At 40.0% G+C, this 17587-nt stretch overlaps 1 protein-coding gene and 1 pseudogene across 2 annotated transcripts in view; one reads left to right on the forward strand and one right to left on the reverse strand.

Moving 5' to 3' along the window:
- Positions 1–5053, reverse strand: part of LOC122704983 — a 62376-nt pseudogene extending 57323 nt beyond the window's left edge.
- Positions 1–17587, forward strand: part of RTN1 (reticulon 1) — a 242343-nt gene that overhangs the window by 203173 nt on the left and 21583 nt on the right. Inside the window, exon 1 of one of the 2 annotated variants that reach the window (XM_043920791.1) lies at positions 7078–7390. The exons of the other annotated variant lie outside the window; for it this stretch is intronic. Coding sequence (XP_043776726.1) covers positions 7330–7390 — 61 coding nt within the window. The 5' untranslated portion in view covers positions 7078–7329. Of the gene's footprint in view, positions 1–7077; positions 7391–17587 lie in introns of those variants that run through there. 2 annotated transcript variants of the gene reach the window in all.

Consider the following 17587-nt stretch of genomic DNA (forward strand, 5'->3'; position numbering starts at 1 on the left):
CATTTTAATGCTTTATTTTGTGCTTTCAATTTACTAGTTTTTTTCTTTGCTTCTCATTTTTCCTTTGCCTAATTTCTGTTTGATTGAATTAATTATCTTGCTTGTAAATTTTATTCTCGTAGAAGTTATGTATTCTAATTATTTTCTTTTACTGGAGACCATTAAATATTTAGCATATAAATATGACATTTTCATAGTCTAAATATCTCTGTCCTCCTCCCGAACAACACTAGGATCTTAGAATGCTTTTGCTGTTATCACTGCTTTCTACCTATGTTCTGTTTTGTCCACTGTTTTGCTTTCATCTTTCATTTATAACCCTTTCATTAAGTTAGTCATTACTGATCTTTATGCTCAGCATTCTTTCATGCATGTCACTTTTACCTTTTAACTGAATTTAGATTCAGTTTTATTCTTTCTGGAGTACTGTTTTTGGTTTATTTTTCTGCAGAGTCTGCCATTAGGAATTTCTCTCATTTCTTATTTTTTTGAAAATGCCTGTATTAGTCTTTCTGGGTATATAATTCTAGATGGTGGTTATTCTCCTTCACCACTTTGAGGATATTATTTCATTGTCTTCTAGCTTCTATTAATGAGAAGATTGCTGTTCCTCTAATTTGTCTGTTATTTATATCTGCTTTTAAAATTTCTCCTTTGTTTTGATGCCCTGCATTTTCACTGTGATGTGAGTCAGGGTATGGATTTCTTACATGTCTTGCTTAGGGATAGAATTTATGTCTTTTGTCAATTCTGGATAACTGGATAACCATGAGGGTGTGGCCACTCATCTAGAGCCAGACATCCTGCACTGTGAAGTCAAGTGGGCCTTAGGAAACACTACTACGAACAAAGCTAGTGGCGGTGATGGAATTCCAGCTGAGCTGTTTCAGATCCCCAAACATGATGCTGTTAGAGTGCTGCACTCAATATGCCAGCAAATTTGGAAAACTCAGTAAGTGGTCACAGGACTGGAAAAGGTCAGTTTTCATTCCAATCCCAAAGAAGGGCAATGCCAAAGAATGTTCTAACTACCACACAATTGTGGTCATTTCATATGCTAGCAAGATAATCGGAGAAGGCAATGGCAACCCACTCCAGTACTCTTGCCTGGAAAATCCCATGGACAGAGGAGCCTGGTAGGCTGCAGTCCATGGGGTCGCGAAGAGTCAGACACGACTGAGTGACTTCACTTTCACTTTTCACTTTCATGTATTGGAGAAGGAAATGGCAACCCACTCCAGTGTTCTTGCCTGGAGAATCCCAGGGACGGGGGAGCCTGGTGGGCTGCTGTCTATGGGGTCGCACAGAGTCAGACACGACTGAAGTGACTTGGCAGCAGCAGCAGCAAGATTATACTCAAAATCCTTCAAGCTAGGCTTCAGCAATATGTGAAACAAGAACTTCCAGATGTACAAGCTAGATTTAGAAAAGCAAGAGGAACCATAGACCAAATTGCCAACATCCGTTGGATCATAGAAAAAGCAAGAGAATTCCAGAAAAACATCTGCTTCAATGACTATGCTAAAGCCTTTGACTGTGTGAATCACAACAAACTGCAGACAAAAGAGATGGGAATAACAGATCACTTTACTTGCCTCCTGAGAAACCTATATGCAGGTCAAGAAGCAACAGAACTGGACATGGAACAATGGACTGGTTCAAAATTGGGAAAGGAGTATGACAAGGCTATATATTGTCACCCTGCTTATTAAACTTCTGTGCAGAGTACATCTTGTGAAATGCCAGGCTGGATGAATCACAAGCTGAAATCAAGATTGCTGGAAGAAATATCAACAGTCTCAGATATGCAGATGATGCCACCCTAATGGCAGAGGTGAAAAGGAACTGAAGAGCCTCTTGAAGAGAGTGAAAGAAGAGAGTGAGAAGTCTGGCTTGGAAATCAACATTCAGAAAACTAAGATCATGGCATCTGGTCCCATCACTTCATGGCAAATAGAACAGGAAAAAGTGGAAACAGTGACAGACTTTATTTTCTTGGGCTCCAAAATCACTGCAGACAGTGACTGCAGCCATTAAATTAAAAGACACTTGCTCCTTGGAAGGAAAGCTATGACAAACTTGAGCAGCATATTAAAAAGCAGAGACATCATTTTGCCAACAAAGGTCTATATAGTCAAAGGTATGATTTTTCCAGTAGTCATGTATGGATGTGAGAATTGGACCATAAAAAGGCTGAGCGCCGAAAAATTGATGCTTTTGAATTGTGGTGTTGGAGAAGACTCTTGAGAGTCCCTTGAACTACAAGGAGATCAAACCAATCCTAAAGGACACCAACTCTGAATACCCTAAATATGCATTGGAAGGACTGATGCTGACATTAAAGCTTCAGTACGTTGGCTACCTAATAAGGGCTGACTCACTGAAAAAGACTTTGATGCTGGGAAAGATTGAAGGCAAAAGGAGCAGGAGGCAGCAGAGGATAAGATGGTTAGATAATATCACCAACTCAATGGACATGAATTTGAGCAAACTCCAGGAGATAGTAAAGGACAAGGAAGCCTGGTGTGCTGCAGTTTACGATGTTGCAGAGTCAGACATGACTTAGTGACTGCACAGCAACAGTTGATTCTGGAAACTTCTCAGCCAAATTTGGATAAATTATGCCACTTCCCATGTTAACTCCTCTGCTTAAAATCCTGCTGGGTCTCCCTCATCTATTGACAGTATTACTACTCAGGGCTGTCACAGTCTGGCTTCTACACATTTCCGAAATTAAGTTTCCATCTCTGTCTGCCACGAAAGCCCATCACTCAAACTGCTGATACATTTCTTACTCATAACTTAGCTTAATTGTCATCTATTCTCTGAAGCTTTTCCTGAAACCTCTGCCCATAAGAACTCTGTACCCACTGGTTTCCTGTTCACACAATCCACTGATTGCATTTATCTATTTATATGTAAATTTCCCCCCCAATAAACTCAAGTCCCAGTGGGCAGTTCCTTTTGTATTTACAGAGACAGGCACTTAGTGTGGGCTCGATAAACAGTTGTAGATTGAATGAATGAATGAATCAAGAAAATGAAAGTAAATACTGTCTACCTCATAGGGATCTTGTAACAGCTAAATATCAGTGCATACCACAAGATAAAGCACCTGGAAAATAACAACTGCTAATCTCTTATTTGAATTGAAGACAACTCATGCAGTGTTTTGGTACAGTGGGTTATGTACCAAATTGGTTTTTCCTTTAAATTTCCTTATTCCATATGGCATAGAACAGAGTTCTTAGTGTTCTTTTATTATAATGAAGTGGTTTTTTTTGGTTTTGTGCCTTTTCTTCCAATTGCTGTACTTCTGAGCCTTAAAAAACCAGGGAGTTCTGTGAGAATTCTTGATATAGTTTACTAGCTGTTACATTCTGTTCTGAAAATTGAGTGCATCTGTGAATACTCTTCTCCCATACATGTTAATGGCTTTCTCCTTTCTTCCATTAGGTGTCTACTCTACTTTTACCAGGAGTTAGGCCTTCACAGACTCTCATTATAAAATAGCAAATGTCCACCCACATCCTTTTCTATCCTCTTTTACATGCTTTATTTTCCCAAGTACACTCCTCAAGTGAAATATATACAATATTTACCTCTTTTATTATTTTCTGCTCCTCCCATAAGACTGGCATATAACTTCTTAAGAGTAGAAACTTTGCTTTATGCTTAGAGCAGTATCTGGAATGCAGTAGGTGATTGGTAAGTATTTCTTAAATAAGTGTATCAATGCAGGTGCCATTGAGTCTCATCAGTATAAATCCTGATGCTATAGTAGACAAACACAATTTGGCGACGTGGTAGCCTTCAACATTCATCTAGATCTGGGATGAGATTACAAAACTTGGCTCTTTTGCTTTTCCCTATAACAGACTAATGTACGATTTCATCCTGAAAACTAAAGAAATCACTTCCCTTCCTGGCAGTACCTAAACTGAGTTCTAAGCTGGCTGCTTACAAAGCCCGTCTGTTCTTTCCTGGTTTAAAGACAGAGGCAGTTCCTGCCCGCTTTCAGCAAGCTTTATTTTGCTTTCTGTTTTCTTTCACTGCTAAAGGACAATTTACATATCTTTTCTACCCATTCTATCGTTTTGACCTTGCCAAGAGCTTTCAATTAATACTTTGTCTGCACTTGTGCAAAGAAAGCACCCATTTGCAATGTCTATGGGAAATAAATTTGTATTACTTCATAGAAACAAACGTCTAAATCTGTAATTCATCTGTATATTATGAGAGAGAGGTTCAGAGATGATAAATGACTTGTTGAAAGCCACAGAACTAAAGTTTGTAACACAAGTGGATCTAACACCCGCATCCCCAGTCGAGTTTGTACTCTTCTTCCTGAATTTCCTTTAATAAGATCATTTATGCTTCTCCTAAGCACCTGGGCATTAATAGAAAACCCTCAATTCTTTTTTTTTTTGGAAAACCCTCAGTTCTTACTAGTGTGTATCTCTGTCTGTGACATCAGACATCTTACCTCCTCAATCTTCAACTGTGAAACCGTTGTATTGATTTTTCGGGTGCCATCAAGCTTCTCTTTCCAGATTTAGCATGACTAAAAAGAATGTGGTCTTTCAGCTAAGCTGACATTCCAAGGTCAGCTCTCTGGCCAGTGAAAACTCATGGCCTAAGGATTCTGACACAGCTGCCCGACACCTGAGGGAGGGCTTGCCTCTGCCTGCTCTTCCTTGCGAGGGACATGCTGCTCCCACCTTGCTGCTCAGTGCTGTCAGAGCCACACACTGGCTCCAGTAATGTGACAGTCAACACCCACCGCTCAAGATACCTGGGGTACCTTCTGTTAAGGCTAATGTCTGGGGCTATCATTGGACAGGCAGTGCCTCCTAGTGGCCAAGGCTCCAAAGGTTTCCAGCTGAAAAGTGGCCAGGACAGCAGCAACCCACCTGGCAACCCTTTCTCTCTTCTTCTGAGTCTTGTCCCTACCTTTTTGCAGTGTGTCCAGCTCCACATCATGCAGTGGGAATTCATCATCAGGTCCCAGTCTTTTCAGTATTTTGCTGACTGAATTCCCAATCATGACCATGATGATGAAAAAACTGTGGGAAGACTGTAGGAAGTATAAATATAACAAAGTCACTAACACCTCCAGAGCAAGTCAGTTTGAAAAGTGCTTTGTAATCATGTGGTCACTGTTCCTCCTTCTCATCAGCCAAATGGGAGCTCTGACAACCCTCCTCTTATAGGAGATTTATGATGCCCAGAAGTGCCGAATCATCCTGCTGAAGTCATTCTTCTTAAACTTCCTTAAGAATAATTCCAGATGTGTTACAGAGATATGCAGAGGCTTCGCTGGTTTCTCTGGAAGCTTTTATTCTAAAAGGAACATGCATGATTCTAAGGATCATATTTTAAAGTGTATTTGCTTCATAAAATGAAAGGTAAATCATTTCCAGAAGTATAACCTTGAGATTAGGTCCTTAGGCTCTTGCTGGCACAGCATGTACAAATGCATATTTGGGTCTGGGAAGGAACTGATCTGGGAGCTGCAGGGGAATTGTGGAGGCTCCTCTTCTCCATGAGGGAGAGAAATTCTATACAACGGATAAAGCCATGCTACAACAAAAGGAAGTGGGAACTCTTCCTTCTATAAACCCCAAGGCAACTCTGTCCTCATGCTATGTGTTGCCTCCTCAAGGGTTCCCTTCTACCAGGACTTTCCCCAGAAAATGCCTAAATTCCAGTCTTTGCTCTGTGCTATTTCTACCTTTTCCTCATCAGAACATACCTATCCTCTGCCCATTCTCTCAACTGCCTTGGAAAGTAATCTGATAAAGCATTTCATGCTAAAATTTGAATAGTAGGTCACCACCCATTGCTGACAAAAGTCTGTATGGTCAAAGCTATGGTTTTTCCAGTAGTCATGTACGGATGTGAGTGTTGGACCATGAAGAAGTCTGAGTATCAGGGAATTGATGCTTTTGAACTGTGGTGTTGGAGAAGACTCTTGAGAGTCTCTTGGACAGCAAGGAGATCAAACCAGTCAATCCTAAGGGAAATCAATCCTGAATATTCATTGGAAGTACTGGTGCTGAAGCTGAAGCTCCAATACTTTGGCCACGTGATGTGAAGAGCTGACTCTTTGGAAAAGACCCTGATGCTGGGAAAGATTGAAGGCAGGAGTAGAAGGGAGTGACAGAAGATGAGATGGTTGAATGGCATCACTGATTCATTGGCCATAAGTTTGAGCAAACACTGGACGATTGTGAAGGACAGGGAAGCCTGGTGTGCAGCAGTCCATGGGGTCACAGAGTCAGACAAAACCGAGTAACTGAACACCACCACATTGTTCTGCTCCTCCCACTGACATTCACATTGTAAGTGGGGACACCTGAAGCCCTTGAATCACTGGGCTTGGAAATCAACTGTATCTCCTGAATTAAACACATCACTCACATCCATCATCCCCTAACACTTAATCCCAGATATGCTGTTGTTGAGGAGCAGGCCCTTTGCTTGCTGAGCTCTGTTTGGATGTCCCCACAACTGACCACTCCTGGTGTGTCACTATAGTGACTACTGACTCGGTGTGCCAGAGTCCAGAGGCTTTGATCCGGACCTACCGGCACCACATTCAAATACTGTCCAATATTCATTCAACCCACAAACAGAGCTGAGAAGAGACACTAAACCTTCAGGGTTTCTTTGCAATGATTGCGGCTTGCCAGGGAAGGTTTTGGATAGCCATGGGCTGTTCCAAAAGAGCGAAAGACTCTGGCAATTGTCTGGAAGATGTTAAGCAATTAAAGTGTGGCCAGAATGTAAAAAATTGGAGGCCGGGAGGGGGGAAGTGAATGAGCGTTGCGGACATTTAAGGGATATGATGCTGGAAGCCTGAGGTTTGTACTGCCATCATCAAGTTCTTGGGTTTCTAAGACATTTCTAGAAAATGCACCATGCCAGTCAGCAAGACCCAGAAATAGCGCGAGTGTTCTGCTCTTATTCCGACCCTTGGCCTTTTCTCCTCCTTCTCTCAGACCTCCCACCCCTGGTCAGCTTTTGCGCCTTCCGGGTGAGACTGGCTTTAAACATCTCCAGGGCAGCGAGCCTCTGCTCTGGAGTCTAGCAGTGCCCGCATCGCCGGGCGCGCAGGCTGACCCGCACCGCACCGCGCTGATTCGCTGCCGCGGAGACTGCGGCGCCCGCGACGCGCCCGCCCCTCGCGGTGCACGCCGGCTGGTGCAGCCTCAGTCTGTCTGCAGCCGCGGCCGCCGGGAGCAGCGCTGCAGCCGGGGCACCGACGCCCGAGTGCCCGCTCAGCGCCCCCGAGGACAGCAACGGCGAGCCCTCAAAGCGCGCACGATGCAGGCCACTGCCGATTCCACCAAGATGGACTGTGTTTGGAGCAACTGGAAAAGTCAGGGTATTCTCTTTATTTCAGTAGTGCATGCCTGCGGCGCACGGGAACCCGGGACCCGGAATCAGCCATTGTGCATCATTTCACCTGTGGGACCTATGCATGCTTTATACCCAAGAGCTTTCTGTTGGGGGGGAGTAAACTTGTTATGTCAAAAATCAGAGTGGATGGTGTTTGGTTTTTTGTTTTTGTTTTTTACTTTTCCCATCTTAAAAAAAAAAGAAAAAAAATCCCCCACCCCCACCCCTTTGTTTTCTTGTTGTCAGGCTACTGTTTTAAATAATGCATCTTTTGCCTCCTCCTGGAGCTCTTTTGGGTTCCGCTAAACGTTCAGTACTTGTTCCATCTCTTCTTATTCCCGGAGTTAAAATGCTTTCTTATTGTTCCATGTATCCCAGTGCATTTAATTTGTGCCTAAAGATTGAAATCTAGTAGAACCGTTCACTGAGTGGGCTCTAGTGCATCCTTTTAAGAGGGACACACCCATTTTAGGGTTATTATTTGTGGTCACACAAAGGAAACTGGAAATGCAGAACAGCTCTCAAAATCCTGAAAATATGATGGCGTAGACACATATTAGGATGATTCACTTTGAAATATTTCGGGGTTTTTTGTCTGTCATTGGGGTAACTTGTTAACTACTGTTCATTAATAATGGGTATATCTGGAACAAATGGAGGGAAATTAAAAAAACAGTGCCAGTTGCTCTCTGTTATAACAGATTTATTTTGAAACAGTCCATATTAGCACTGGGTGTGGCCACCCTCCAGCCTCGCTTGGATTGCTTTTCAGCCATTTTTATTCAGCCTCATACTTCACACATCTCCATCTCGCCTTTGTTACATTAAGATTCTCTCCATCACCTTACTCAGTTTGAGATTACTAGGAGAAAGGGAGACTTTGCAAGAATGAATTATGTGTTGTAAACTTGGATGTTTGTAATATGAAGTGTCTTTTAATGTTTAACAAATGGTTCTGAAGAAGGTGCGTTTGACTTAACCTGCAAGGTTGCAGCATCCCTCAGGGGACCAAGAATACTCTGGAGCAGAAGCTGATTTAAAAAAAAAAAAAAAGACACCTTTCTCTTGTAATATTGTATCACAAAAAGAATGGGATGTCTTAATGCCCCATAGAGTTTTTCTTTGGTAAATTTTTTAAGCAAAGAAAAAGTAAACATGAACCTCAGAATTAAGAGCATATTTTCTCTGCCTCGTATTTGTTAGTTGGGTGGCAGAGACATAAAATGCAATAATCTGGTTCAAATTATTTGGATCTATTGGAAATACAACTGTCAAAAGTGAATAAATGGATCTAATAAATTTAAAAGCCAGGAAATAAGAAATGTATGGCCATTCAGGGGCATCATTTTAGAGAACGATGATAACTACATGACCTGGCATATGTTTTATACAGAAGACAGCTGTGAAAATTCTTGGTAACATTTCATTCTTGCTACATGTTTAGTCTCATCCAGTTTATTCCAAATACACACTCAACAGATATCTATGGCTTGATAGAATACCAAGTTTAGTTTGGACATAAAGTTGGTTTTTAAGATTATTCTTATGGATTTCCTCTATTCTTACCGAAAGTAGGTAGCAGAAGTGTCAATTTTTCTAATATGTGTAAGATCTAAGACACTGTTTCATCACAATCCTATGTGTTTTGCCTCTGTTGACATTTTCACTGGAGGGTTAAAAATATGGACATTTATAATCAGAAAATAACACAAAATGCTGTAATTTGTCCATTAAAGACTGTCATTTTCATTTGCAGTGTACAGCTGTTTATGAAGATTAATGCAGGATCGTTGAGGGTCTTTTATACTGTGACCTTTGGTAATCTTCAGTACCATTGATTTCCTTTTGTCAAATAGAACAAAGCCATAATCCTGAAAATTGACTGATAACTGGGTGGGTGGGTTTATAAGCATAAAAGAGAAATTATAAGTAAATTATTCCTGTTTCTCCCCACTAGGAGAACTTTCATCTAAATTAAAATCTACGATAAGATTCTTGTTTAGTATTTTAAGTGTATCTTCATTTTAATTTTCTAATTATTAAAAAAAAAAAAGCTGTTCTTAACACTGGCTGCATATTAGTATCACCTGGCAAGCTTTAAAAAACACAAAGGATGCCTGTGCCCCACCCCTAGAGGTTCTGATTCCATTGAGTCAAGCATCAGTATTTTTCAAAAGCTCTCAAATGAGTTTAACACATAATTGTGGTTGAAACCACTCATGTGTGATAATTCTTAGCCCAATCCATAGACCAGCAGAGCAAGGTCTAGTATACAAATGATGAAACGGGTGTGATACAGGAGCAGCTGTGAATGCGGTTAAAAGAAGTCAGGATAACATTGGGGATAATGTCCTCCAGAAATAGTGAGAAGTGAAGGTTTTGCCTGGAAAAGGGAATAAAGGGAGCCCCAGGCTTCCTCCATATTATTAAACAATTCCACAGAGAAATTGTAGTTCATTAGGTATGTCAGGATGACTCTACTGAAACTAATATAATGTGTCCTAAAAACTGTAGTATACATGCAAAAGGAAGTTTATATTTATTTTATTAATATATATGATTTTAGCTGTAAACAAGAATGTTTAAAGAGAGACTAAAGTCTACATTATACTACATTAGACAGATTCTGCTTCTGTTAAAAAAATGATACTCATACCCAATTTGTTTATAAATCAAAGCCCAGCCTGCTCAGTGAAGATGAAATAAGACAATAACCTAATAAAATGTGGCAATATACCTGGGATTCTTCAGATTACTAGTTATTACTGTTAAATATTGACATTTATTGGGCACTTTTACTACTTTACTTGTATCATTGCAGTTAATCTTCATGAATCCTATGATGTGTGAGTTTTATTATTATCCCATTTTAGAAGTGAGGAACTGAGGCTTCTTGCCAGCGCACACAGCTGGTAATGCCAGAGGCCAGATTCAAGCCGATGCTGTCTGACTCCAGAGCCCTTTGATTCTTCTACTCTACCATCTGCCTCCAAAGTAGATGGCTTCTTCCTCAATGGTTTTTCTAAAAATGTAAAGGATTATCTGGGTAGTAGGGGGGTGTTAAAAACCCCTCCCATTTACATACCTTTCATTTTACCAAACATCTTCTCATTTGAGCATTTCAGTTTACTCTTGAACAACATGAGGCTCAAAGAGGTTATGTGATTTGCCCAAAGTTTTTCATTAAGTAGCAAGTGGGGTAGTGAAAAGGTGACGGTGGCTAAAAATCCAGAACTCTTCCCATCTCACACACTGCCTCTTTCACTAATGCTGAATTTCAGAAAGTGAACTCTCCTTTACCCCTTCCAAGATATTTTCACACAGCTTATCTCTTTAAAGACAAAGCAATATTGAGCAGTTGAGTCAGTGATTTTGACCAATTTACACCATTGTTGTCATCATCATCATCATCATGAACTCATCGTTAAAAATTCTCCATCATTATTACCCATGTGTTGGTCATTGTCCTAAACTCTTGTTACATATCTTAATCTGATATCTTTCTGAGATTATTGTTTTACTCTCACTTCCATGGTGGCTCAGACAGTAAAGAATCTGCCTGCAATGCAGGAAACCCAGGTTTGATCCCTGGGTCGGGAAGATCCTCTGGAGAAGGGAATGGCTACCCACTCCAGTATTCTTGCCTGGAAAATTCCATGGACAAAAGAGTCCGGCAAGCTACAGTCCGTGGAGTCGCAAAGAGTCGGACATGACTGAGCAGCTAACACAACATTTTATAGAGGAGGAAATGGGATTTTAAGGTTGAGATGTCTAGTAATTTGTCCTAGGACTTCATGAATCCCAGATGCAGAGCAGTCTGCTCTTTTGACCACTCTACTATACTACCTGAATCCAGATGGTACTGTGGCAGGGGAACAAAGTTTGACCAAAACCACTCATTCATATCATTTCACTTGTACTCTAAAGACTGCTTTTTTTGGTTTACCAAGTATCACTGCATTTGACAGTTTCATGGGCAGGACACTTGGCAATGTGGGAAGTTGAGACTAATAGCTCTCACTTACTGTATGTGGCAGCATTTTGTACTTACAGATTCCCCTAAAATATTGTAAAATATTGAAGGGTGAAACACCTTCCAGAAAATATAATCTTACATATTTCTCATTTTGTTAGTAAATAAAGCATTTTGAAAACTTTATGCTGACCTATAGTTCTCTGTGAAAACAGTGTTGAGGGTAGTCTGTTCTCAAAGGAGTAAGTTCAGAATGACCACGTCTCCCAAAATACGGAGGAAGTGTCTGTTTTAACCATAGGAATTGAATTGTATGCTTGTATTTTTAAAATGGCATTTAATAAAGACAATTTTACATACAGACATAAAGATAGACCAGTGCAGCATTTTATTGAGGTTCAGTATTATTAGAACACTTGTGCAAACCTTACAGCATAAATAATTTCATTTACAAACTCCCTCTCTCAGATTCTAAAGAGAGCTAATGGGAAAACTTTCTTAGCTGATGATCTAGGGATTTGTTTTTAATGCAAGAAAACTTATTATACAGATAATATACCAAATGTAGGTAGTTATTACTTCACTGAAAAGTAAAATTCTCCTTTTTCACAATGTATTATCATTTTCAAGAGAATTTTTTAAAGGAATACTTCAAAATTTGCAGAGAAAATAGTGACTTTTTTGGTTTTCTAAAAATAATACATGTGCATTATGAAAATTTCCATTTCAACAAAGAGAGTTTCAAATGAAAGCTACAAATCACCCAAAGCCCTTCCATCTAGAGTTGATTAATATTAATATTTGTTGAATATCTTCCAATATCTGTATACCATATAAAATGAATCTAGAGGACTAGGTAGAGAACAGAAGCAGTTTTTATTAAACAAGATTGTACATATCTTTAAAAGTATTTGAAATAATTTAATGGAAGAAACTGACATGAAAGAATTGCTCAACTTTAAATGCATGTTTCTTTGTGTCATGAGCTATTCCTTACTAAAATTAAGAAAAAAACTATGATAAGCATCAATAGGGTAGACTCATTTTTTAACTACATGTTTTGGCTTTAGACTGTATAGATGGACTCTCTGCAGTGTTTTTTTTAAAAGGAAGATCCACCATGGGTAAGAAAGGTTGACAAAAATTCCAGTCTAAATCTACATCTTCAAATCTATGGTTTTTCTCATTTTTCCATGAATTAATATTTCTTTAATTAAAAAATAATAATATTCCTGATACTTCATCACTAAAGCATTATGATACTATATATCAATGGGGGTTGTGGATGAAATCTTCTGTCTTAATCAGCAGGCCCTTCCTTCATTTTTAAAAAGTTTCTCTCTCTCCTTGCCTCCTTCCCTCCCACTTTTTTTTAATAGTATTTGACATGATGTTCTTTACTCAGTTGTTTTTCATCTTTAGAAAAATTAATACATTCAGGAACAGAAATCTGTGAAGTAATTGACCTATTTTAAGTTCACTTAAAATAGAATTCTAAAATCCACAGAAAGCTTATTAAATTTGCATCACCACTAAATTTCCCATCCTTCTCAATGTGTTCCCTAAGTTGTGTGCATACTTGACCATGTGTTAATATTTACATTTGTCTCTTTTCCAGTTCCATGACTACCTTATAATTAAGCTCACAATTTGAAAGCTAAGAACTTGACACTAATAATTTTTTTTAAATTATCTTCTGCCTATACTATGGACAATAATAATAACTATATTAAAACATGAAATTATAATTATATTCTGACTTCATAGAATATATTTTAAATAACAAAAGATTGTTAGGAGTTTTAGAACATAGAAGTATAGAGCTCTATTTCCCCCAAATGTTTGAGCTAGGAAGTTAAATCTGAGCAATTATCTTATTGTTTCACAAGAGAAAATCCTTAAATTCTTTCTTATTTCTTATATTGACAAAGACAGAAAATAATTCAAGCCTTACTTACAGGTTCTTTGACCAAACTGGTGTTTAATGTTTAGAATTTATTACATGCATGTTTAGTTGCTCAGTCGTATCCAACTCTGCTTCCCTGTGGACTGTAGCCTGCTGGGGTCCTCTGTCCATGGGATTTCCAGGCAAGAATACTGGAATGAGTTACCATTCCCCTCCCCCCCCCAGAAGATCTTCCCAACCCAGGGATTGAACCCAGGTCTCCTACATGTCCTACATTGGCAGGTGGATTCTTTACCACTGAGCCACCTGGGAAGCCCCAGAATTTATTACAGTTAGACCCTTTTCACAGTGGGCATAGTTCAAATGTAGTCATATCTTAGGTTCAGCCTTCAGAATCATTTCACCAAACTGCAGACCAAATCTAGTGGTAATGGGGGTCAGGAACACATAATGTTTTATTGAATAGAACAAAAGTACAGTGAGAGATTATTCATTTCCCTTGTCATATCTTTTCAGTTCAAGAAATATTTTAGTCATTATAGTCTTTGTCAAGTTTTTTAAATATATTCTTTTTTTAAAAAAAGAACCAACTGCAGTCTTCCTCCATGGTTCTATTCCAATACAATGATGGATTTTAATAAAGGTATGGCTCAGACTAAAGATTTTGTGACTAATTATGACTGATGACAAACCAACCAATGAACAGTTTTGTATTTTGATCAAGTCAGAAAGCTTATTAAAGAAAGAAAAAGCACACAAAGACATTCATTAATCAATCTCCTGAAAATTTTTCTGTGTGCTTCCCTCAACTACCATGTCCCCAAAGCCTATCCTTCTCTCCACATGACCATATGTCTTCCTTTAATCCCAAATGAGCCCATTTGCTGGAGGTTTAGCAGGAGGAGCTGATCACCTCATCTTAAATACTGGGCCCTACCGTCTCATTTCCTGGCCAGGCCTACTCTACCAAGGTGGCAATGGCCTAAGCAGCATTGTGTTAACTTCACAGCATGGAATGTGACCCTTTAGAATGAGCCACCCTTCCCTGGTGGCTCAGATGGTAAAGAACTCACCTGCAACACAGATGACCTGGGTTCGATCCCTGGGTTGGGAAGACCCTGGAGGAGGGCATGGCAACCCACTCCAGTATTCCTGCCTGGAGAATCCCCATGGACAGAGGAACCTGGCAGGCTGCAGTCCACGGGATCTCAAAGAGTCAGACATGACTGAGCGACTAAGTACAGCACAGCAACTGGTTCATTTCCTGGCCAGGCTTACTCTACCAAGATGACAATGGCCAAAGCATCACTGTGTTAACTTTACAGAATGGAATGTGACCCTAGTGGTTAGAACTAGCAAACAGGAATCCCATTCAGCTGTCCAGGAAAATGAGAAATCTTACATGAACATAAAAGTACTTTACATTATCAGTCTAATCTGAAGGGTAGTCGTTAGAAGAATGTGTTTGCTTTTGTGTCCCATGGAAGAGAAGTCCCAGAGATTGTTGCTAGCTGTGGCTTTGGCAGTAAAACCCTTCATTTCCCATTGTTCTGCCAAAGCTGGTTAGAGTGGATCACCTGTGTGGGTTAAAAGCTGTGCTCTTTTACTGTCTATGTGGCGCACCAGGCTTAGTGTATCTTTCCTTTCAAAACATCCACTGAATTACTTAACTGTCTACAAATAATGTTGGCATTTTTCTCTTGCCAGTCATTTGACTGCATTTAAAAGATGTGAAGGAAGGACCTAGAAAATGAAATCACTGCAGGAACCTTATCTGCAAAAATCTCTTTTAGCAATTTCCCCTCTGAATTCAGGGCTCCTGCATTACCTTTTTAAATTTTACCTTATGTAGAAGACTGTTTCATGGCAAATGAAACTCATGGATTAGTTGACCAGACAGTGTCATCTTTGAGGGTCTCTGTGTATGTTTAAAGTATTTTCTTACATCTATTTCCATTATGTTTCTCTAGTTTAATGGCAAAATGAGGGAATAAAGTAGGAATAGTTACTACTGTTTCTTCTCGTTAACTTTTTGTGGTGATATTTTGTTTACCTAACAAAAATCAAAGTAATGGGCTTTTTAAAAGATATTTTTATTATTATCATTAGGGTTTTTTTGGTCACTCCATATGGCCTTCAGGATCTTAGTTCCCCAACAGAGGTTCAAACATCATGCCTGCTGCAGTGGATGTGTGGAGTCCCAACCACTGAACCACCAACGAAGTCCCATAGTCACTGCTTTAGACCCTGAGTTGTAAAGAACTGAGATTTTTTTAGCCTTGTAATCCTTTTCACAAGGTAGTCAATTATTGGAAGCTTGCTAAAAAAGTAAATATAAAAGTCAGGTGAAAGTGAAAGTTAGTCGCATAGTCGTGTCTAACTGTGATCCAATGGACTGTAGCCTGCCCAGCTCCTCTGTCAGTGGAATTCTCCAGGCAAGAGTACTGGAGTGGGTTGCCATTTCTTCTCGAGGGGATCTTCCTGACTCAGGAATCGAACCTGGTCTCCTGCATTGCAAGCAGATTCTTTACCAACTGAGCCACTATATCATTTGTCAACAGTTCTTTTGTTGAAATGCTGATGTCATTTGTAAACAGGAATCTCACACATTTTCTGACCTTGCCTTTTAAAAAAGTAGCACTAACTTGTCACATAATAAGTGGTGCAGTGCTACCTGAAATCTTTTCTAGACCAAGATGAAATATAAATAAATACATTTAAGAATATGGTGCAATAATGCAGATAATTGTGCACAATTTATTGCCATTTGGAGAAGGAAATGGCAACCCACTCCAGTGTTCTTGCCTGGAGAATCCCAGGGATGGGGGAGACTGGTGGGCTGCCGTCTATGGGGTCACACAGAGTCGGACACGACTGAGGTGACTTGGCATATTGTCTACATTTTGCCTCATACATAGAATATGAATAGCTGCACCACTGTCTTTTCAGTTCATACATTTTTAATATACTTTCTGAATACTGGTGTCACTATTAGATCATTTAATTTTACATTTAAATGTTTTACATTTAAAATAAGGTGCCAATCCAGAAAACTTAGGACTGCTGCAAAAAGGCTTTCTCCCTAGAAATTTGACATTGAATTTTATTTCCATTTAGCTATTAATTCAAACCTTGGATCACTTCTGTTTTATTGTTCCTTTCTTGCCCAGATTATGGAAATGAGGGTAGCACTGATTTCAGCATTTGAGATTAGGATTCTTCAAATCCTCCAGTCCACCCTGACTGAATCAGTTCTAAGTCAGCTTCAGGCAAGCTGCAGTGTGAGCTCCCACCTGTGGTTTGGGGACCAAGATGAATTCACTAAGCCCTGTCTGTTTATTAGATTGATAGAAGGCACTGATCTCCCATTTTGTTTCATTGCTCCTTGGTATTTAGCAAAGTGATTTTTATAATTGGCAAAGCAATACAATAATTTACCTGTCTTAGTGAATGTGCACTTAGCTGTTTAAACTCTCACCGAGCCTTCCTGTATTCAGTTCAGTTCAGTTGCTCAGTCGTGTCCGACTCTTTGCGACCCCATGAACAGCAGCACGCCAGGCCACCCTGTCCATCACCAACTCTCAGAGTTTACCCAAACCCATGTCCATTGAGTTGGTGATGCCATCCAGCCATCTCATCCTGTGTCATCCCCTTCTCCTCCTGCCCCAATCTTTCCCAGCATCAGGGTCTTTTCCAATGAGTCAACTCTTCCTGTATTAGGAGGATGTTGAAGGAAGAGGAAGGAAAGTTATGACCAACCTAGATAGCGTATTAAAAAGCAGAGACATTACTTTGCCAACAAAGGTCTGTCTAGTCAAGGCTATGGTTTTTCCAGGGGTCATGTATGGATGTGAGTGTTGGACTGTGAAGAAAGCGGAGCACCGAAAAATTGATGCTTTTGAACTGTGGTGATGGAGAAGACTCTTGAGAGTCCCTTGGACTGCAAGGAGATCCAACCAGTCCATCCTAAAGGAGATAAGTCCTGGGTGTTCATTGGAAGGACTGATGCTGAAGCTGAAACTCCAGTACTTTGGCCACTTCATGCGAAGAGTTGACTCATTGGAAAAGACCCTGATGCTGGGAGGGATTGGGGGCAGGAGGAGAAGGGGAAGACAGAGGATGAGATGGCTGGATGGCATCACCGACTCGATGGACATGAGTTTGAGTAAACTCCGGGAGTTGGTAATGGACTAGGAGGCCTGGCGTGCTGCGATTCATGGGGTCGCTAAGAGTGAGACACGACTGAGCGACTGAACTGAACTGACTGAACTGAAGGAAAAGACAAGCCATCTATTACTGTGTCC

The sequence above is a fragment of the Cervus elaphus genome, chromosome 12 (genome assembly GCF_910594005.1).
Source record: "Cervus elaphus chromosome 12, mCerEla1.1, whole genome shotgun sequence".
Taxonomy (NCBI): domain Eukaryota; kingdom Metazoa; phylum Chordata; class Mammalia; order Artiodactyla; family Cervidae; genus Cervus; species Cervus elaphus.